This window comes from Meleagris gallopavo, chromosome 1 (genome assembly GCF_000146605.3).
Source record: "Meleagris gallopavo isolate NT-WF06-2002-E0010 breed Aviagen turkey brand Nicholas breeding stock chromosome 1, Turkey_5.1, whole genome shotgun sequence".
Classification (NCBI taxonomy): domain Eukaryota; kingdom Metazoa; phylum Chordata; class Aves; order Galliformes; family Phasianidae; genus Meleagris; species Meleagris gallopavo.
In genome coordinates this window covers 53,643,309-53,666,713 of record NC_015011.2, presented here as the reverse complement: position 1 = coordinate 53,666,713, position 23,405 = coordinate 53,643,309, and the positions used below count along the sequence as shown (strand labels likewise).

The following is a 23,405-nucleotide window of genomic DNA, read 5'->3' as shown; positions in this document are numbered from 1 at the left end:
GTGAGCTGCTGCCCAGCTGTGTGCTGACATGATGACAGCTAGCAAGGCGGCCGATGTGAGCAGCAGGTCTGAGAGCAGTGTCTGCAAGTCTGCTGAGAGGTAGGAGCTTTCCAGGTTTCAGTGCTGGGCTGCTTTGCTTTCGTTTGTTATCCCCAGTAGAAAGAAAACCAAAAGAAGAAAATATTCTTTCAGCTTAACACTACCCTTCTCTACTCACATGTTAGATCACACCCCTGTATGTCTCGGGTGGTTTCATTGCCACCTCAAGGTTGCCATGTTATGGTTTTAGCATCCTGTCAGTATGATGTCCTAGAGGTACAGTGCTAAAAGAGCTCTACCCCAGGGCAGAACCATTGTGTTGATGATACCCCAGCTGCACTTGAAATCTTCAGCATGGAGACTCCTCAGACAAGCCTTACTGCCACCACCCCTAACAGGCTTTTCCTGGTGTCCACCCTTTGTTTCTGGTGCACAGTCCAGACACCAGTGTCATTGCCAAGTCTTGCTCCCAGGGAAAGGTCCGTGATGTTCACAGTGCCAGTTCTTGCCCTAAGCATGAAGTTGTCACTGAGACAGCTGGGAGTTAAATATCTGCGAGGCTAAGGAAGAACAGCATCTGGCTCAGGTTCTCCTGCTCAGAAACCCATCCCAGACTCAATTCGCACTACAACCGAGCCTGCAATGGCTGCCAGCATTGCATAGCTCCAGGACAAAGCACAAGGCCTGCCAGCACTCAGGGTATCCAAGTGGATGTTCTAAACAGAGTGCTTAAGCTCTGGAAAAGGCGCATTGATACATTTAGGTTGACAGCAATTTACAGAGTTGAATCTCAGTGTTGATACTGTGGTTAAATGGGACTCATGGTAAGGGCTTGCATCTCTTTAACTATCTTGTGTTGTGCTGGTATTCCTTTCCAAGCCCAAGCATTGCTAAGCACTGGAAAGTACTTCAGTTCAGAAGTATTTTGTGTTGGAGTAACTATTTGTCTGTCCAGCTGGAACTTTACTGTGTTGATATAATAACTCAGTATTGAAAAGAAAAAAAAGCACTTGGAGGTCCCCCAGGCTAAAGATATTAGGGACTTTTTGATGTGGTTTGTACTCAAACAAACGCAAATGTTGAATCCCTTGCTCTGAGAATGCTGAGCCTAGTGCTTGGGTGCTATATCACATCCTCTGCACTGAGGGAGCATGCCTGGGTGTGTGGGAGCCCAATCCCACATGTAGCCTGGGATAGTAGGGATGTAGAAATGTAGTAATAGAAGTGCATGGCTTGAACATTAATGTGCACTTGGGAATATTTGAATGAATCCAGACAGACCCTCTGAGGTGGATCTAGAGGAATGTTGTCTCTGCCACACGGTGTCTTCTCTAACAGCAGTGATTTTGCTGTTGTTTGACTGACTAAACCAAGGGTGAACAATGGCAGTGAATGTCTCTTCTCTTCTTCTCTTCGGTGTATAGGATCAAACTTGCAGATAAAAACAGTACAGCGGCTGTGAAGGAATTAGGAAGACTTCTGTGTGGATCTTCAAGTGAGAGATGTTCTGAAGGTGCCTCAGTCACCCTGAGTTTAACACCTGAAGCTGAACCAGTTTCTTGCGTGGTGAAGAACCCTCTGGGAGCCTTGGAGAACTTGATGCTCGATCCAAGGCTAGACTGCTTTCAGCAGAACATGCTGAGTCCCAAAATGATCATCAGTGACCCATCTGTGGATCTGAACGTTAAAGAAACCAGTAGAATCATCAGGAAACAGATAGGAGGTACTCAGAGTACACGGACACCTGGAAAAATTGGCTTGAGGAATAAGTCCTTCAGCATCAAGGACAAAATTTCAGAGTGGGAAGGGAAAAAGGAAATGCAGTCTGCTCCTCGTCGAGAGGAGGAGCAAGGAACTAAAGAGGAGCACAAGATACCATGTGTAGTTGAGAAGACGAGTGGAGAAGCACTGACGTCTCGGAAAGTGGAGACCAAGAGACTTAAGAACTGGGAGCTGGAGTGCAAAGGGGCAGGCAAAGAGAATGAGCGGAAGGCAGGAACTCCGAAAGGCATGGGGCAGGGAGCACAGCGGAAAGGGGAAACAGAGAAGGATGAGGAAGTGCAGTCCAGCCTTGGAAAATGCAAAGAAGTGAAAGGTGGGAAGTGGGAGGTCCAGAAGGAGAATCTTTCGGTTCTTAGTCAGGTCAAGAAGCTGGAGCAGGCTTTGAAGGATGGCTCAGCAGAGCTGCAGCCACAGTTGCCTGGTACTTACTACTCCCCACAGTGCTTGCAGGAGAAGGCAGCACAAGGACACGCTGCTCCAGAGGGCCATGAGAGCATATGTGGAACTGAGCTCAACAAAAGGCTTCTTCGTTTGGACTCTGAAATCAGCGAGCCAATTTTTGGGACTCTAGAAGAGGTAAGAACTTCTCATGTGAAATCCAAGGACTGCACTACAGAAAATGTGTACACAGAACCAGGGGTGCCAGAGAAGAAACCTTTCATCAACCCACTGCCAAAGCCCCGGCGGACTTTCAAACATGAGGGGGAAGAGGACTGGGTGCCAGCAGCTAGGAATAAAAGAAACTTGCCCCCTCTGCCATCCATTCCTCCCCCTCCTCTCCCCTCCTCTCCTCCTCCATCAGCTGTCAGCAGGAGGCTTTGGAGCGGGAAGCACAAGAACAACGCTGACCACAGGTAATTGGGCTGTGTTTCACAAAGATGTTGGTCTTAGTGGTGGAGTACTCCCCCACTTCCCATATCTCATTGGAAGAGCTGCATCTTCCTTGGTCACATGTAATCCCCAGTAAATGAGAGCCTTGCTTGCCATGATCTGCACTAAGTCATGTAAAGATGGAGCACAGCCCTGCCAAAAAGAACTTGGGGGTACTGGTGGGTGGCGAGCTGGATATGAGCCAGCAACGTGCCCTTGCAGCCCAAAAAAAACAGCCATATCCTGGGCTGCTTCAAAAGCAATGTGGCTAGCAGGGCGAGGGAGGTGATCCTGTCCCTTTTCTCTGCACTGGTGAGATTGTTGTGTCCAGGTATGGAATCTTCTGTACAGGAGAGACATAGATCTGTGGAGTACATCCAGAGGAGGAACACAAAAATGGTCCAGGGAATGGAACACCTCTCCTACAAGGACAGGCTGAGAAAGCTGGAGTTCAGCATGGAAAAGAGAAGGCTCCAAGGACACTGGAGAGTGGCCTTGCAGTATCTGAAGGGGGGCTACAGGAAAGAAGGAGTCAGACTCTTTATCAGGAGCTTCTGTGTTGAGGCAAGGAGAAATGGTCTCAAATTAAAAGGGGAGGTTTAGATTGCATTTAAGGAAGACGTTTTCACAATAAGGGTTATGAAGCACTAGAACAGGTTGCCTAGAGAGGTGGTGGAAGCTCTGTCCTTGGAGACACTCAAGGTCAGGCTGGAGGAGCTCTGAGCAACCTGACCTAGTTGTAGTGTTCATTGCAGGGAAGTTGGACTAGATGGCATTTAAAATCCCTTCCAACTCTAAGGATTCTGTGATTCTAAGGTATCTCTGAGAACTCTGAACAGTCAGCATAACTTTGTGGGGTAATTTTGAAGAGATATGTCATGGTAGATTGGGCTTTAAGGTCACTGCATTACGTTGCTTAGCCTTCAAGCCCAAGATTGAGGGGGTTGTGTTATTTTTGTGTGTTTTGTTTTGTTTTTAGCAAAAACTGTGATTGTAAAATTAATACAGCTGATCTGGAAGCAGCTCTGAGATGATAATCTCTAGACTCTTCCACAACATTTTCACTGTTAATAGTAAACTTGTTCTTCTAACTGAATCTACTGTATATGTATTTTCCTGGAACGCTTTCTTGTCTTTCATCTCTACCCTCATGATTGTAGCACATTTTTGAGGCAAGGAGAATAGAACACACAGCTGCATGAAATGTCACATCAGAATTCCTGGTTTGACTGCTGGAGGGAAACTGAAACTCTCCAGGTTTGTCAGTGGAGGACTTGTTAGTTTTTATCCTTTTTAGCACTCAACACTTGAGTACTGCTGTCCTGTACTACTGAGAGACCTGATTTTGGGAACTCCTTACTACTGGTGAGAGTGGAAACTCCTGTGTCAGGCCTGTCATGGCCTAATGGTTCTATGTAGTATTGTGAGTGAATTACAAAATGCTTTGATTTGACTGTAAAAGCTGCATCACTCTCCTCTTTGTTCCTTTCCTCTCCCATCAACGTGCAGGAAGTCATACGAGTTTGAAGACTTGCTGCAGTCGTCATCAGAGAATGGAAGGGTGGATTGGTACGCGCAGACCAAGCTGGCCCTCACACGCACTTTATCGGAGGAGAACGTCTATGAAGACATACTGGGTAGGAGCTTTGGCCAGGGAGGGATTTGACTGCGAGCACTGAATAACACAGAGGACTGGTGGACAGCCCCGCGTTGGTGGTGCTGATTGAAGTTTGTTTGTTACCCACATGCAAAACAGATTTACGCAGATCATAGTTTACACGATTTACTGGCATAGTTATAAGAAAAACGGACCAAATGTTTCAAAATTCATTGGCTTCAAAGATGAACCTGAGGCATGTGGGGACCAGCTTTTAGTTTTTGCTGGTGTCTGTCCTCTATCTTCTTTGCATCCCATGGACAAGCTCTCACACCTCTGGTTTGTGCTTTGTTGTGAGTTCGTCACCAACGAACATCATGGTAGATCTCTGAACATAGAATAGAAGCATCCCTCTTGAAAAAGCCTTCGTAAGTTTTTGTAGCTGTAGGCTGGGTTGTGTAAGGCTCTTGGCTGAGTTTAGCAGAGTAGGAATAGAGTAGCTGCATCAGTTCTGATCATGCAGCTGTTACCTACAGAGGTGGTCTGTGCTGTTCAGCATGGGAGGCAGCTGCACTTTTGCAGGAGCAATCAGGACATTATTATTTTGATACTAATAAAATCTCATCATATTTGATTAGAAGGATCTCTGAAAGAAATGCTGTTCCTTTGGGACTGTTTGCAGAAAGGGTGATGCCAAATGGAAAGCTCTTTTGTGAAGCTAAGTAGCCATTTGTCTTTATCTTCCCTCTATTTGAGGGCCAAAGATCCAGGGGATGTCTGAACAGCTGGTAATTTTTTTTCATGTGTGTGTTTTGGGGCGTGGTGGGAGGTCTCAGAAATCACTATGTAGCTGTCACCTTGTCAGCTGGAATAACAAGGATAGCATTACCGAGTGGCTGTGTATGCAAATCCATCCATCCAAACACAAGCACACCCATGTGCCCCAAGCTTGCAGAGAACTTCAATACCAGGCTGAAATTCCTCTCCCCTCCTGCGTTCAGTTGCAAAGATTAGAAGAAAACAAAGTTACAGACAATTGTCAGCTAATGGGGCATGATTTGTTTTGTTTTGTTTTTGTTTGTTTTATTACTGCATATTTAGGCTTTGCCCAAAGTCAATGATCTTTAATTGGTTCCTGCAATCCTGGTTGCTCTTACCATGGGAGCTTGGGAAAAGAGATGGACGGGGCAACTTCAAAAAAGCCAGTTTTGTTCTTCACAAGACTACGGGTGGGCACAGTCCACAGAATATAAACAAAACGTGAAAACCACACCGGTGGAGGAGTAATGGGGACTCCTGGTAGCCCAGAGAGGTGGTGGATGCCCCATCCTTGGAAACACTCAAGGTCAGACTAGACAGGGCTCTGAGCACCCTGATCTAGCTGTAGGTGTCCCTGTTTATTGCAGGGCATTTGAACTAGATGACCTTAAAATGTCCCTTTCAACTCGGATGATTCTATGATTCTGTGTTAACTGCGTGCATCCATGGGGCATAGAAGCACACATGCACACCCCGTAGACATCTGCATGACTTGGGGAGGGTTCAGCTGCTGGTGGGAGATCTGTTGCCCTTTCCAGAAAGTCACACAGATTCTTTTCATATGCATCTTTTTACCTGTTTGCCATTGCTTAGGTGGAATACTGGAAGCTGTACTGGGCAGATGAATATCGAGATTTATGTGTCAAAAAGAGGCAAAACTGGACATGCTGGCAAGCAGTTTGAGGATGAGGTTGGCAGCAGGACACAACCTCATTCTTCTTTCTCCAGTCCACCCAACATGTGTCTGCTGAAATACATCCTCAGCTGTGAAGTGTGTCATTGGATTTAGAAGGTGGAACCACTTCCAGGGACTGGGGCATTTATGCAGAAAGAATGTTAGCACAGACTTACTTTGCCAGCATCGCACAGGTTTACCTTTTCCTTCTTGGTGAATTCAGGCCCGTCACTACAGTGGAAGTATCCCTAAACAACAGGCAGAAGTCAGTGTTGAAAAGGCTTGGGTTTCTGTCCTTGTCTGAAGACTTCAGTTGCACTCCCTTCCTGGCAGGGCAATCAGGTTGGAGCACACCAAATTGACAGATCCTGGAGCCATCCACAGCTCTTGCTCCCAGATGCCTGCAGTGTCTCTGGCCTCCAGTCTTAGCTCTCAGTCAAGCATTACACGAATGCAACAGAAAGGCAGTTGCTTTGCCCAGCTGTCCACTGGGATGTCATGAAAAGGTGCTGATGGAAAGAGAAGTCTCATAACCAGTTGCCTGCACTCGAAGGTGCTTGGACTGAGACTTCGTCATTGTTTTTTTAGGATGCTCAGTTGAACATAGCACAACCTGCTTTTTCAGAATGGTGTACTTTTCTTTGAAGATGCTTATGTTAGTGTTTTCCACACTGCTGAAGATTGGGGTGTAAGAAGTTCATTATATTTAATCTTGGGTATTTAAAACTCAAACTGGTCACATACCTCAAGGACGGGACACCTCTGAGTGGTCATTCAAGCTTAAGTTTTTGAGAGGCTCTCATATAAGAATGGACCAGATCTTACTTCAAATGGCCTTTTTCTTCCCTCCTTTTCTTTTTCTCTCTTTTTAGAGAGAGAGCATCTTGGCTTTGGATGGCCTGGATTAGGTGAATCCTTTCCTCTTTCTACAGTGGGGTTTGTGGGAACTGAGGCATTCGTGAATGGCAAATGTGTTCAAAAGCCTGTATTGTGTGCCAGTCGTCCATGCTGCGACAGTCAGTCCAAGAACAGTGCTGGCTCCATTAAATGATGACCAGAGGTCTCTCTAAATGTGGGGTTCAAATGGAAAGGGGACTGTTATGCTAGCTTTTGGCTGACAGTTTCATTCAGAAATAATTTTAAGCAGAAGACTGGAAAGATGGAAATATAATTATGGACCACTGTGCATGAGAAACTCACAGATCCTCTGAAGAGAAGGAAATGAACTTGAGGACTTGCTGCATCTTTTCCATCTGTAGTTTCTGTGATATGTTCCTATGGCTGAATACATCAGTGTCAGGGTTTGGACACTGTCCAGTGAGCAGCTGGACTTCTGGGACTGTGGAGAGAATGAAGCAATGGCAGGAATGCTTGAGAACAGGTCTTTATGTCTGATGTGGGAGGTGGGAGAAGTCCAGCAGATCCCCAAACAGATTTTTATGGCAAACCTCAAGGATTTTCTGCACTTACAGTCTCTTGTTTGTGGCTTTTTACTGCAGATCCACCATCTAAGGAAAACCCTTATGAAGACATTGAGACCAACAGCCGCTGTTTGGGGAAGAAATGTGTCCTGACCTTCCCAGCATCCCCCACTTCTTCAGTACCTGGGACTCCCACTAAGGTACTTTGTTTAAGATGGCCACCTCTCTTGCTCCAGAGGTCTTTGGGTGAAATCTTGTTTCTGTGTGGGATGGTGGAGTCTTGCCTCTGACTTTTATAGTAGGATTCGCTTCCTTTTTGTCTTTACCACTGATAAGAGTATGATGTAATAGAAAAGGATGTGTTGCCCTTTAGCAAAGTAGAAACATTCCTTTGCACAAATGTTTTCTTGGCTTTCATTTTTTTTCACACCTGGGCTCCTTCCCCTGGTACTTTGCATCTGCCATGCACTAAGGAGCAATTGGCCTGAAAAGGACTGAATTATTTGTTGTTACACTGGAATTTTACACAGCTGCAATCCAAGACTGATGTGATAAAAGGATGGGAAGAAATCCTCTTCTCAATCCAATTTGTATACAAACGTGTGTCCCCAGAAATTTTTTTCTGTGTCACTGTCCTCTGAGTGATTTTTGCAACTGTATAGCTAGAAAAGAGCAACAGTTCGTGTATGCAAAGAGTTCAGCAGTGACAGCTTGTGACTTCAGTCCCTCACCACTGGGAACCTGCCTCCAGATCTTTAATGAATTCCGAGTGACAGTGAACTGAGATCTCTACTTTCCTCGGGACAAATGAGTATAGGAGCAACAGATACAAAATGGGAATCCAGAAATGGGCATGTTCATATCATGAGATTGTTTGGATTTGGGAATTATCTCTGAATCCAAAGAAAAATCCCAATATCTTTTCTAGTGAGTGTTCGACCTCACTGGCAGAAGGGCTACATTGGCAGGGATGGGAGTGAAAATGAGCTGCTGTGTTTTTGCCTACCTGTACTGGGACAAAAGTTCAGTAGTAAATTTGTTCCAGATACTAAACGATGGGAGAAGAATCTAGTGCAGAAAAGCTCCTCCTTTCCTCCTTCACAGAGGGTGTTTTAGTGCTTGGGTAATCAAGCCCTGTGGTTGTCCTGGCTCTGTATCTGTGGACAGTATGAGTCTGTTCGTGCTGATGCCAAGATATCTCTGCAGACCTTTCCTTTGGGATGCCACTTTTGATCTCTGCTTGATGGGAAGGGTTGCTGGTAACCAATGCAATACTAGACCTGGGCTTAGGGAGCCCATCCTAAAAAGATGTCCCTGCTAGCAGCGCAGCTTACAGACAGATGCCACTTTCCTCCTTGGCAGTGAAACCAAGTGGAGAGGCAAAGTGTTAGTCTGCACATCATGCTCAGAGCTCATCGAGGCCAGTCCTGAGCTGGATTGAGTGCTTCCTGTTCCCTATTTAGATTGTCCATGCCTGGAACAGAAGGGGCAGCCTGATGGCAGAAATAATGTTGGCAACAACTGGGTACATTGCAGGTAGTAGGGATATAACCCTTCAGCCCCGACTGAAGGGTTTTCTCGTGCTCTCCAAGTTGCAGCTATTATTGGCTATTTGTTGGCTATTTGTTAGCCAACATTTTGAGAAGTCAGTGCAGCACTTCTGGATGTGCTCCTCTTTTCCAACCAGCTTAGCCAGCAACTGAAGTTTTCCTTGATAACTTAATGCTTCCAAATGAAAATTGCCCTGCAGTTATGAATCCATTCTTGTTGTACTAGTTAGGTCTAGAGCAACATGAGTCTGTACATGAGTGTTGGAATGAAGTTATTTTCTGTCAGACAGCTTTGCAATCACTTGTGTACCTATTTCTCACCCATACTGTGTAAGTGGTGCTGCAGTGTTACTCAGGAATGTCTTTCACCCTAAATATGTTTCCCAGCAGGACAGTTACTGAAGAACTGAATGGAAGTAATTATGTTGCAGTGATGCTTTGACATCCCAAAGCTGTGATTTGCATCAGTCAGAGCAGAAGTATTGCTGCTCTCTTGGCAATGATCTGGCTTGCAACTGCAGTATGAATCACACTGGAGAGCGTGCCCAGGATGGAGTCTGGACAGATTTCAGTAGTGGTTTATATCACTAGAGCAGGATGAGATTGCTCAGTGCAAAGATTCTTCCAAGAGTCATTTTCATGTGTGACTTCTCTGTGGGTGGTATGCCTTTTTGTGAGTGTTCTGCAAACCATTCAGAGACACCTGAGCTAGCCTGAATGAATGTGTCAGTCTAGCTAGTAAGTCTGCTGGGTATATCTGTTGAAGTAGACAGACCATTGTGCTACCTCAGATAGTGCTGGACTGACTTGATGAGAATAAGCTTAGATACCTCTTACTTTCACTTCCCAGTTCCATGTTGAGGTAACCTTTGGTATATACAGTGCCTGAAAAAAGCATGACTTAAACTTACCATAACCACTGGGAAATAGAAGACAAAAAAAAGTTCTTACTGAGCATTCTTTCTCGTGAGAAGCAGTTTGTCCTCCTTTATCTGGAGCTGAGCTTTCTGCTTTTCTGTGCTGTTTTTGGTCAGGGACTTTAAACTTCAGTCTGGTACTGGAATATCTACTGTTACGCTCCCACTGAACTTGCTGCTGGGATTAGGGGGAAACCAATTTCCCTCATTGTCCATCAGGACTTTTCTTGCATTGTCCTCTGAAATATTTAATTCTCTGTCCTGACAGAGACAGGATATTCAGCCACACTGGCCATGCTTTTCATCTGGCCTCACTACTCCTCTCTTCCTCCTGACCTTCTGCTCCTTAGCCCATGTACTTGTGGCTTTCTGGTTGTTTACCAGCCTCTGGATTGCACACTAGAGTAAGGCTTCTTGACCAGCCTCTGAGACTGTGTTATGTTCTGGAATGAACATGGGATGGTTAAATTGCTGTCCAGATAGTCATGGCCTAGCCTAGCAGCTGGATGAATTCCTTGTGTGTGCAGGAATCTGTGAGCTTTCTCAGAAATTAGGCTATTTTACCAACTGAGTGGTGTGGACTCCCCAGTGGATTTACTACTGTGACATTGTTAGCAATGAAGCAAAAGTACATGAAGTGCTGTGTTCAGTCATTCCTCCTCTTCCCTTTCCAGTTGCTTTCCAAGCCCACTTTTTTTCGACAAAACTCAGAGCGGCGGAGTTTCAAACTGCCAGACATAAGGAAACTGAGCCGTGATGGAACCGGGTCACCATCCAAAATCAGCCCTCCCTCAACTCCCAGCAGTCCAGATGACACCTTCTTCTCCTTGGGAGATCCTCAGAATGGCAAGAGGAGAAGGAAGATTCCCAAGGTAAATCTTGGTCTTTCTCTCTTTTACTAGTTTCTTCAAGATGGAATGCAAGTATGAAAGTTTTCTTCAGTTTCCAGTGTGATATCCCTGCATTACAGCCATTGTCCTTGCAGTTGACTTGACTTGTGTTTAACTCCCTTTCTGCCTGAAGGGGAAAGCGTACAAACATCTCTGCAAGTTTTGAAGAATATATTTTTTCATCTTGCCAAATCATGAGATATGTGAAAATCTGGCATTTGATTGTGATGAAGGGCATTTTCTGGAATGACATCTCCTAGTTTGTCTTTGGGTACAGCATGATTTGATTTTGTTTCAGAACTATCAGGAATTGTATTCAATCTAAATGAGGCTTGGCAGCAGGCCATCTTTTGAATATTCCAAAAGCACAGTTATAAAAACAAAGTTGCATGTCATAGTCTTCGCAGGACAAGCAGAGACTACCGGGGCCTATGTCTGGTGATTTTTTTCCTGAACCCATAGTTTTCATTTTGGGGGAAAAAGGGACATGTTTGTTTATCCTATTTGTTTCCTGATTGCCAGATCTGTATCCATATTTGCATATATGATTTTTGAGTGCCCTCTTGGAGTACCTCAGCTCTTCAGAAATTATTCCCAGACTGTGTGCAAATGCTTGAACTGTCAGTGGGTTTGCACACACACTTGTGTCAACTGAAGGGAAAGCTATGTTGTGTATTTACTGGGCACTGCCCCTGAGCAGACTTGGAGGGCAAGTTCAGAAGTGAGATTTTACTGTGTCAATGGCAAGACCAACCTGAGGCTTGAGCTGGGCAGCTGGATGGAGCAACACTTCTACATCAGATTATCCTGCCTTGTGTTTAAAAATTTGGATTGATCACTTGACCAGGTGTGTGTGGATCAGCAGATACCTTTTTAACTCAGAGCGTAAAGATGTTTGCTCTCATCCTGCTATGCCAGCACAACTGTGCTGTTCCTATATCAGGCAGAACACAGTTACTCTGTAGGTTACTGTGCAAGGCAGATGCTGATAACCACTGATTCTGGGGCATCTAGTGAATTGTTACTGTACAGCGAGGACTGGGAAATGAAACACTTTTCCTGAAATTCTAACATTCTTTCTTGCCTGGGAAGGAATATAACCTTTTTGTTTTGTTTTGTTTGTGTTTTTGATGAGCAGCTTGTGTTGAAAATCAATGCCATTTATGAGGCACGGAGGGGAAAGAAACGTGTCAAGAGACTATCTCAGTCTACAGAGAGCAATTCAGGAAAAGGTAAAGGAACTTTGAATCTTTGCATATTTAAGACTTTTTAAGAACTTGCCATAGAGTTTAGGCTGACTTGATGTGTCATGTGATGTTTTTTTAATGCTTCTTCCAGTCTGGCCTGACGCTGTGTTGGGACTTCCACCCCTTCTTTTGGAAAGACAAAGATTGTTCTGCTGCCCAGGGGCCTTTCATGACAAGGCACTCTTTTGTTTTCTTCTGCTTCATTTTCTTTTCATGGCTTTATGTGATGACCTCCTAGGTCATACCAGAAATGTTTCCACTTCTTGCTGTTTATTTCTGAAATTGGCAATAAGCTTTGGAGAAGGGTTTTCTGTCCAAAGACTCTTGATTTGTTGTGATCAAAATATTTTGCGGGAATGTGTCACTTTAATGAACTGTCCAATAGAAGATAGTGGATTTTGAAGCAGTTCTGCTTTCTTCAGCATTCCAGTAAATAAATAGACTCAGTTGGGAATCAGGGTTTCTAGACTGTGGACCGTAGAACCATCTCCATTATCTCAAGACTGAGATTTTCAGCCTCTCACTGTCAGTCAGCAGCTCACCACAAGTGTTCAGGTACTCCAAAGCAATTATTTTTAAACATCTAATCTCTGCAAAACTTTAAATTACATCGTTCCAACACAGTATTTTTTTTTTAACACCTTAATTTCTAGTAAAAGATGGCCTACAACTTGGTTTCTTTCCCACGATTACTTGTTACTGCTTATCCTGTTCTATTTATAAACTGGATGAGTGGGTGTGTTTAGGTGAACCTTCAAGGGAAGCATCCCAGACTGGTCTTTCCATTCATTTGTTCCTACCCTTTATCCCACATGCTACTGCATATTAATCAGTGTTTTGCCCTTGTGTCATGCTTATACAAACATGGATGGAAAGACTGTTCTGGCATTTTATTCTTTATGTAACTCTAATGGCTGTGCAAAATGGATTTTGTTGCATTTTTTTTTGGTTCCCCAAATGAATGAATGGGAAAATACTGAGGGTGGTGAGTTCAGCATGGATATATGTGTCCCTGAAAAGTTAGAGGCACTTGAGATTTGTGCTGTCTTCCCCCTGAGGTTGTTAGATCTAGCTTTCTCATGTCAGTGATAGGAAATGCACTGTTACAAATAGGCTTCACTTACTTTGTCTTCCCCTTTCTTATTTCCTAGTTACAGATGAAAATAGTGAATCAGACAGTGATACTGAAGAGAAGCTGAAAGGTAAGGGAAATGTGTGAAGAGAACAAATGACTCCTCATAAGCTCTCCTATGCATTCTTGGGTCAAGATCTTTCCTCTGTGTTCTGGCTTTGGAGAAAGAGCTTCTTTCTACTCAAAACACAGTAAGAGAACAAAGATCTGAAAACTGCAGGAGAAAACACGAGGGTAAAGGGCTGTAGGAGTCTAGAATAAATGTCTGTTCCAGTTTGCTTCAAAGCTCTTTGCACTGTCATAGGAGATGGTTTATATGCTGTGGAAATAAAATGAGGTTTTTCTAAGTGCACAGGCACCAACATGAGAACAAGCTGACAGAGGCAGTATGGCAGTGGGACAGGGTGTTCAGTAGCCACACTGCAAATTGATTAAGGAAGAAAACCAACTGGCCAGTCTGGCTACGAAAGTGGAATTGCACTATGTGATTTATTGCTATAAGAAAACTCTTCTGCATTGGCTAAATTAGGGTTAAGTGCTGCTTTCCTTGTTTCACTGCAGTAGAGCTTGTATATTGTATACTGGTCTCCATAATGCTTTTGAATCTTCTTGCACTATAATTAGCCTTGTAACGTGCTGGTAGCATTACATTCTCTTGGGAATTTGTAAAGCAAATTAAAAATCTTGATGGAGTTGGAATGCAAAACTGAATTTCATTCAGAATCCAAAGTTTCTTGATTTACACCTCATTGAGGTAACAGGTCAGTTCTTAAGCTGAAAAGAGGGATAAGCAGCAGTTCCCACTCCGTGTCAGCTGTAGCGTCATGTGCTTAAGAGTGCTCATCCTTCCCCTCTTTCAGTTTATTAGAACAGAAACCTCAGTCTGAGAGGGTTGGGCTTGGCTGTGATCACCACTCCTTTCTTTTCAAATTTGTAGGCCGTGCTTAACAGACCAAACACACCAGCCAGTTATCACTGCTTACTAAGTCCTTGTACGTCAGCTGAGACCCAGTAAATCATCAGGCAGCAGTTGTGAGACTGCACATCAGAGCCATAAGTACCGACCCTTGGGAAGGAAAAACATTTAAAGACAAGCTCTGCCATGATGACAGCAGTACAATCCCGGTATCTTTAGTAGGTTGCACAGAATATAAACAATGCAGAGCTTAAGTGAGCTTTTTAGAAGCACTCAGCATTGTTGTGGCAGTTCTTGTTTTGAAGTCTCTGGTAAAACAGAGACCACTTCTGAAAGCTTTTGAAGAGTTACGGCCTTACAGCAAATCGCATAATAGCTGATGAGAGAAAGGAGTCCGAGCCATCTTTCCAGTGCTATAACTGTCCAGGGACTGTGTCACTCTCTGATTTAAGAGGCACCTCAAGATTGCTTTGAGTTGTATTGTCTGGAATAGTCCATGAGCGGCACAGCTTTACCAGACAAAAGGTCAGTAGTCTGGACTGAATATATTCCATCTCCCAGAAAGCTCTATCTCCCAAGCAGATGTCCTGTGTATGTGGAGTTTCTGCGGTATCCCTGTGGTCGTTGTTTCTGTCAAAAATGTTGCTTTACCACCCACATTAGCAAAAAGCACATTTGTGAGAATGTGCTGGAGCCTCTGCTTGTAGTTAATTCTTTCTTTTGTAGTAAGACTAAAGGAGACTCACGGAGATTTAATTTGGATGCAACTGTAAAATGAAGCAGGGGGATAGTCTTAGGGAATCTCATCTGGTCTCTTCTCAGCAGGCAGCTTTTCATTACTTTCTATGCTGGAATGTTTATTGTCCCACAGCTCAGATGTGTTGCAGTTACAGCTTGCTTGGCTGCTTCTCTTGTTTTCCCATTCTCTTGGGAGAACTTGTAGAAATGCGGTCCTGAGAGATCAGGCAGAGATGAGCCAACCCTTTTCATTTGCACTTCCCTTGTTTTTGCTGTTGGCTTGCAGCCCAGCCCATGTTACCAAACCTGGGAGTCCCAAGCATTGCTGAGCCAGGGAAGCCATAGCCGTAGCCTGATCCAAGTACCGTGGAGGTTGCTACCCACAGTTTTCATAGAATCATATCAGAATCATAGAATGGCCTGGCTTGAAAAGAACCTCAAAGATCATCTAGTTTCAACCCCCCTGCTATGTGCAGGTCACCAACCACCAGACCAGGCTGCCCAGAGCCACATCCAGCGTGGCCTTCAATACCTCCAGGGCTTTCTGAGCAAAGGTGATCAGCCACCTGACTATGTTGCCTTCAGACAGTGCATACATGAGTGTGAGGAGGAGTGCCCAGGTATTACTGTTATACTGTTTCCTATGTAGATCTCAGTTTGGGTTGTCTGCAGCTGTAAAACTGTCTGTGAAATACTTCTGCTGCCAAAGATCTTCTGTGTGATAGTACTAACAAGATTATGTCCCCATCTCTGCCAGTATTCATAGGGCATCTTCCGCAAGGTTCCCTCCTCTTGCTCAGCCACTAACAAAATAAACGCAGTGAAGCAGTTTTAAGTCTCTGCAAAGTACTGTTGGTGCTCTGTGCAAAGCACTAGACAAAATGACAATCTCTGCTCTTCCTTGTCATAGCTCACAGCCAGCGCCTTGTCCATGTGAAATCTCGCCTGAAGCAAACGCCACGGTATCAAACCTTGGAACGGGACTTGATTGAGTATCAAGAGAGGCAGCTGTTTGAGTACTTCGTCGTGGTGTCACTGCACAAGAAGCAGGCTGGAGCTGCCTACGTCCCTGAGGTTACCCAGCAGTTCCCTTTGAAGGTGTGGTGCCTCTCAGGAAGCTCTGGGTAGCGTGTCTCAGAGTGCATGGTGCACCGCATAGCTGGAGAAGCCACAGCATTTCTGTTGGCCACATGTTGAATTAGTAACCCCTCTGCTATGGCACTGTTCAGTAACATGGAAGGTAGAGGGGCTGCAGTAACCTCTTGAGAATTGTCATGGCATTCAACATGCAGTTGAAAAAGCTGCTGAGTCAGATCTTTTGCTGCTTTTGGCTATGACTTTTATGTAGCTATTACTTTCTCCTCATTTTATTTTTTTCTTTAAGGAAGAATGACACTTGGGAGAAGATCCCTTCTTAAAGGGAAGGCACATATTTTGCCAGTAGTCTAGCTGAAAATATGGAATGAGAAATAAGAGAAACAGAGAGCCAGTGTGACAGCATGTTTGTAAAGATGATGTACCCAGAGTTTCCCTAGACTTCATGTATCTGGTCCCTTGCTGGAACATGTGTCCCAGAATGAAGTCACAGTTGAGCAGGGGAAGGTGCTGCAGACACAGAACTTGGTGGAATTGAGGGTACAGAGTGACTTTAAGATATCTAAAGATTAGGTGAGCCAGAATCACAGAAATTTTAATATCTTCCAGGCAGAAGCTTAGCCTCTGTCATCACCTCTTCATTTGTCACAGGAAAAATATTTGAAGTCATTCCATCCCCACATGACTAATTGGAAACATTCCTTCTCTCTGTTCTCAACTAGCTTGAGCGCTCGTTCAAATTCATGCGTGAGGCAGAAGATCAGTTGAAAGCTATTCCCCAGTTTTGCTTTCCCGATGCGAAGGACTGGGCCCCCATCCATCAGTTTGCCAGGTAAAAGTACTGTACTTTATATTCTGATTCATGAGAAATGGATTTATGTATTGAGCTAATTAAATGTGAGAGCTGTTGTGGTAGAAGGTTTGGCAGAGCCCTGAGAGGGCGTATTGGAAATGCAAAAAGATTGTGGGTTGAATGAATTCATCTCTATGTCAGAGAGTTTCTGTGTGGGTGACGAGTATCTTCTTATTCTGGTTTCTCTTTCTGCAGTGAGACATTCTCATTTGTCCTGACCGGTGAAGATGGAAGCAGGCGTTTTGGATACTGTAGGAGGCTGCTGGTAATTATCTCTTCTTTTTCTTCTAGCAGAACAGATGCAGCCTTCTCTGGAGCCAATATTACTGTCACCTGTTGTGGAAAGTAGAAAGCTGCTGCTCTTCTCTTTAAGTGTGGAAAGGGCGGCAGCAGAACAACTTTCTTCTCTTCTGCCCTGTTCAGTGCCAAGGTCCTTCACTAAATGTCATCCTCCTCTCTAGACATAGTACTTTTGTCATTTCCTTACACCAGTGCTTAACGCTATGATCATGGACTGTTTTTTTTACCACTGAACTGAAGACAGAGTTGCTCTTCCTTAGGCTTAGATAGCTAGTGAACAGTTGTCTAGAACAGTACTGGTCCGGCAGGCTCAGAGTTGTCCCTGTGGAGCAGCTTACCTTGCCTTGGTCACTTAGGAAGGTTTGTATCATACCATGGATGTGCCCCTTTCTCCTCTGTTTATAATTTATAGATTGCCAGTGTTTAGAGCAAGACTTAAGATATTGTCATCAGCAGCCTGCTGTCAAACGTGCTGGTTTCTGAGCCAGTCAGTGAGCTGCAGAGCTAAGAGACCAGGTGCTCTGTCTCTGCAGTAGCTACAACTCTGATGTTTTCTTGTTTTTTGTGTATTTGCATTTGTCTTGAAAGCCCAGTGGGAAAGGGAAGCGCCTCCCAGAAGTTTACTGCATTGTGAGTCGCCTCGGATGCTTCAATCTCTTTTCTAAGGTGAGCGGGGAATTTGTGCAGTAGGCCAAGAGGGTCCCAAAAATGACGTCCATGCCAGAAGAATGGAAATCAGGGAAGCTGATGGCTGGAGAAACACTAAAAATGGTGTTGGCAAGGCAACTGCATGCTAATTTCAGAACCTGTTAGATACAGTTAAATTCAGTACAGTTTAAAGGAAAAATAATTTGTCAGCTGTTGCCTTGTTTGTTCAGCAGAACTACCAGAATGTGAGCACTTAACTTCCTGGAGTCCTGACTCTAAAGGTCATAGGAAGTTTGGGAGTTGTAAGCCTTCCATTGACCTTGCTGGAGTTGGATTTCTTTTGCTGAGGAAGACAAAAGGCTTTCAATGCCATGTTACTTTCTTCCTTACGAGTTGAGGCTCTGTGTCAATGCTGGGCTAGGGATATAATGTAGATGCTGCTGCATTCAATTCCGCTGTTACCTTCTTCCTATTTTACATAGCTTTTTTGTGGTTTCTTGGTTTGATCCCAGATCTTGGATGAGGTTGAGAAGAGACGAGGCATTTCCCCAGCCTTGGTGCAGCCTCTCATGAGGAGCGTCATGGAGGCACCTTTCCCAGCTTTGGGCCGGACAATTACAGTCAAGAACTTCTTGCCAGGCTCAGGAACAGAGGTAAAAACACCAGCCTAGAGGGAAGGAGAGTTGGGCCAGCAAATGGTGGCTGAGAGTTGGGACCAGAGATGCTCATGAATGGCGGATTGTCTGGCAACTGCATGGGAGGAAGCTAAGGAGTAAGACTGGGGACTGGAGAGGATGACATGGAGAGTTTTCCAATGGTTTCAGAATAGAAAAGGAAATTGTGGTAAAACTGAAGGTGTGGATACATCAGCTGTGTTATAAAATGAAGCAAGGCACTGGCCTTGAAGCCAGGTGGCACAGACTGGCAGACTCCACGCTACACAGTGTAAACATTTGGGTCTGCTCAAGATTACCCTACATGCTTAATTTCTTGATCAATAGCGTGTGCTCCAGCATCCTTGGCAACTCTGTCCATGGCAGGGGCACTGGAACCAGATGATGTTTAAGGTCCCTTCCGACCTAAGCCATTCTGTGATCCTTAATGCAGAATCACTATTTGTGTGGGACAGAACAGAAAGTTCCAGTAAAAAGTATCTGAAATCACACAAGGGCAATGCTATAGCCTTTGAAAACAGCATTTTCACAGCATGGAGATGAGGGTACATCTTGTATCTCCCACAACGTGATATTGTTGAGGGAAGGGTTTTAAGAGTTTAGAGATCTGGGGGATTGCACTGAAGGACTGTGGACAGATGGAGGTAGCTAAACTGAATGTGATCTTGGCCATGCTTCCTGTTAAGCCCTAAATATGAGCAAGGGGAAAGAGAGCTAGTTGATGGAGGTCCTGTCTAAGGGGTAACATTCCCAGTACAGACAGTCAACTGTCTCCTCAAGCAAACAAAAACAGCTGACTCTAGTTTATCTAGCAATATAGGTATACTTGTTGCTAAAATCTAATGTAAAGAACAGTAAACCACACAAGGACCAAACCAGAAATAAACAAAGGCTAAAATGAGTTGTAGCCAGTAGAGGACAGAAAAGAAAATATGAGTATCTGCAAACAGGGAAATTAGTGAAACTTGCTTCCTCACACTCCCTCTTCTCTATATATGAAGCAGTTTCCATGCCATCTATTCTGTCAGTGTGTAAGTGCCAATGCACAGAGAAACTATTGCAAAGCAGGATGTGTACAGGCTGTGCTCTGCACTGCCCCTCTTTCTCGGCAGGGATGCTGTGCCGTATGCATGCAACTCCCCTCTGTAGGCGGCTTTTTTCTGCAGACGTGCAGAATTTAGTTGTCTTTGGGACCCCTGCTCACTGAAATGGGAAACTGGCCAGCTGGGAATTCAGAAGTTACTGCAAACCGAAGGAATTAAGTGGGAGCATGACGACTAGGAATCTAATTTCCTTTGAAACATGGGCAAATAAGAGAGGATCTCTGAATACAGTGGAAGGATGAGAAAAATGGAGAAATACTGAATGCTAACTCTGGATTCATTTCTCCTTCTTAATATGAGAAAGCCTTTAATGCTTGGCAAGTGAAGACATACTGTCATATTCTGTGTGGTTTTTTATGCTTCAGTCTTCAGAAGGAATACATTAAGGTTGGAAAAGACCTCTAAGACCCAGTCCAACCACCAGCCATCCCCACCATGCCCACTGCCCACGTCCCTCAGTGCCACATCCACACGGTTCTGGAACACCTCCAGGGATGGTGACTGCACCACCTCCCTGGGCAGCCTGTGCCACTGCAGCACCGCTCTTTTTGAGAAGAAATGTTTCCTAATACCCAACCTGAACGTCCTCTGGTGCATACTGAGGCCATTACCTCTCATTTATCACTGTTACTTGAGAGAAGAGTAACCTCACCACAACCTCCTTTCAGGTCATTGTAGAGAGCAATAAGGTCTCCCCTGAGCCTCCTCTTCTCCTGACTGAACAACTCCAGTTCCCTCAACCACTGCCCATCAGACTTGTGCTCCAGATCCCTCACAGCTCCATTGCCCTTCTCTGGACATGCTGCAGGGCCTCAATGTCTTTCTTGTGGTGAAGGGCCCAGGAAGATTATTTACAATCACATAGTTAATGCTGTTAATAATAATGAAAGGTTGGTGATGCAGGACAGAATAGGAGGAAGTTAGCTAGAGACAACTTAGTTGTTTTAGAATAATTAGGAGCTGAGGACACTCAGGGTACAGCTTTGTGAAAAACAACTGCAGTGATGTGTTTTTTACTGTGTTGCAAAAGCAGCTGTTTTGCAAGCTCTGAGATCAGCAAGTCCCAGTAGAGCAGAGAAGGGTAAGCCTTTTGTCTGCATTCAAAAGTGAGAAGGATACATGGAAATCTAACAGGGACAACCTAACTTTGACTGCTGAAAGTATGTAGGAACAAAATACATAATCAGCTTATATGTGTGTAGAGGATCATGAAGTAGTGAGAAGTAGTCATTTTGAATTTGTGAAGAGAGTTGTGTTAAACTCACATTGTTTTCATCTCTGAAGTACCTGCTCCAGATAGGAGAATGTGGAATGCTTTTTAAGGAAATGTAGGAAGGCCTTCAGCATAGCAGGACATGTTGATATTCTTGTCAGCCAAACAGAATAGTGCAGACTAAATTAAATTACTGCAGAGCATACGCATAGCTGGTTAAAAATCTGCAATTGAGGAGTAAGTTCCCAGTTGTGTGCTTGACAGTCTGAGAACATTTCAACTGTTTTGTTTCTAGGATCCATACTGCTCATTAGTTATCTTGCTGATGGCATAAGCCCATATTTGTACAATTGGTAGATGACAGCACGGAGATGGGGTGCAGGCACTTTGGAGAGTTAGGGATTAAAACTCAAAATGACTGTGCTTAATGGGAGATTTGGTCTGAAATTCAATATGGATACAAATATGGAGCAAAATGCTATGAAGAAGAAATCAGTAGTCTGATACAATGTGCAATTAAGAATGAACAGCAGTACTTCAGAAAAGGAGCTTGTGCTGTAGGGACTCATAAAATGAGCAGAAATAACAATGTGATGTTATCAAGACAGATTCCTGTGTTGTGAAAGAAAGTGAAAGAATGATTAATGAAGGAGAGTGATTTTCCTACCCTCCAGCATCCAGGGAGATTCATTTAGAGTATCGCTTTCAAAACAAATGTAAACACTAGGAGAAAGCCCCAAAGGTGTAGTTCCAATTGCTAAGTGGTTTAGAAAATACAAAGCTTCAGAGAATGGTTTGCTTTATGCAGAAAACAAAGAACATAGGGGGACAGGTGTTAATAAACAGTATCTGAGAAGTTTCCTACAGACTGGAAGGTGACCTGTTGTTCTGAGTGCTTACAGAGAGTAAGACAACAAGCACCTGGCGGTGGTTTGTCACTGAGATAGACCAATTATAGGCTTGGTGTTGGTCAGGGTTATATAGAATTAGAGGAGATTTTATTGTGGGGTTTGTAAGATATCTGGCTTTGGGGGTTTTCAAGAACAACTTAGGAAGATCTGTCTAAGACAAGGAGTATGAAGGGCCAAGGTGCTGTGACAGAAATTATTGAAGTAGTTGTGAACAAAGGAAAATACTCACAGGTTACTCTTTTCTGTAATGGTATAGAAATTTATGGTCAGTAGGTCAGACATCCAGAAATAAAAAGCATCTATAAAAATAAGAGTGAAAATGGTAAAGGCTCTGTGCAACTCTGCTGCCAGAGTGAGAAAAAGCTTGGAAACCATTCCTAGCTGGACACAGACTGGTTTTCCTCCTTATGAAGAGCTTCCTGTCCTCAGCCCAATAGGGCATACTTGTGGGTGGTCCCATGCTGTGCACATTGGGGTGGACTCTGGATGGTCCTCAGCATCATCTGGAAGAACAATTTGTGGAAGCCTTTGGAAAGTTTGTGTTTGAGGGCTGAAGACCAAGTGGTGTTTGCCAGCACAGCCAGTAATGCTTGTTAGCTGCTTACATACCTGTCAGGGCCCTGCTCCCACAGCATCAGCGGATGGTGAGAGCTGACTGGCCTGTGGTCTTTCTCTCTCCAAAAGGTCATTGAGCTGCGGCGGCCTCTTGACTCCAGGCTTGAGCACGTTGATTTTGAGTCCTTGTTTGCATCCCTCAGCGTGCGGCACCTGAGCAGGGTCTTCGCCTCCCTGCTCCTGGAAAGAAGGGTGATCTTCATCGCAGACAAGCTCAGGTACCCTCTTGCATTATTTTCAACAAAATGCTGCTAAGGAAGGGAGGCTGAGAAGGCTGCAGCGTCTCTTTGCCCTGTTCTTTTTCTTTTCTGCTCTTTTCCAACTTATATCTGATGTAAGTAGGGCTGTAACTCCCAGGAGTGGGGTGCTCACTGTAATTTTACTTGGCAGCTTACAAGAAGTGAGCAGTTTTCCATCTACGGGGAGAAACAAATTCCCTATTCTCTGCATGGTTTCAGGGTGGTGTACTGGTACCGAGAAAGCAAAACCTGTCTTCTTGCTCCACGGTTCTGCAGCGTTCCCCACTAAGCTGTGCTGGATTTCCAGAGAGAAGGCTTCAGGCAGGAATGGCTGTCCCTTCTGCTTTGTTCCCTGATGTCACAAGATTTGTTTCTGAAATCTTTTAAACTTCAGCTTGAATTTTAATATTGTTTTTTCCCTTAAGTTCTTTCTTGTGAAGGATGAAAGTAAAAGATGCAGCAAGGGAAAATGAGACAGAGGACTTTCCCCTTCTATTTTTAAGTGTGCTCAATTTGCTATTTTATTTTTTTTTTTAATTTACTCTCTTAATTTAGAAAAATCGGTCCAGGTTTCTTTAAGATCTTGTGCAGCTGGTAGCTGGCAGCTCTCCAGCCCTTGAAGCACTTGAGGATTTAGGCAGGGGAGTTCGCCAGGGCTGGAGAAGGAAAAGCTGCTTGGATGAATAATGACACTTAGGAGTAAGCTCGGGTTTCAGGAGCATACACTGCCCCTAAGCTGACTCTTTTCACAACTTACAGCCAGCAGGCTGCAGCCTTGGGACTGAGTGCCAGGGCAAAAGATGGGGAGGATACTTCTACAGGAAAGCTAAGGGGAAAAAATCATGCTGCAGGGCTCCTCAGGGCAGAGCTCAGACAGGACGGCTGCAGAGAGGGGTGCTGGAGCATCATGGCAGCACAGCCCATTGGCAGTTTTTTGGCAG

General features: G+C 44.4%; 1 protein-coding gene across 1 annotated transcript; it reads left to right on the top strand.

Annotated features, from left to right (window-relative positions):
* On the top strand, window positions 1-22,495 carry DENND2A (DENN domain containing 2A). The gene is made up of 13 exons (XM_010712861.1): window positions 1-99; window positions 1,464-2,675; window positions 4,201-4,328; window positions 7,502-7,623; window positions 10,565-10,762; window positions 11,919-12,012; window positions 13,179-13,229; window positions 15,724-15,911; window positions 16,631-16,740; window positions 16,957-17,026; window positions 17,650-17,727; window positions 18,222-18,362; window positions 22,295-22,495. The coding sequence occupies exons 1-13, from the start codon at window positions 29-31 to the stop codon at window positions 22,478-22,480; spliced, it is 2,649 nt and encodes an 882-aa protein (XP_010711163.1). The 5' UTR covers window positions 1-28; the 3' UTR covers window positions 22,481-22,495.
* The last annotated feature ends 910 nt before the right edge of the window (window positions 22,496-23,405 follow it).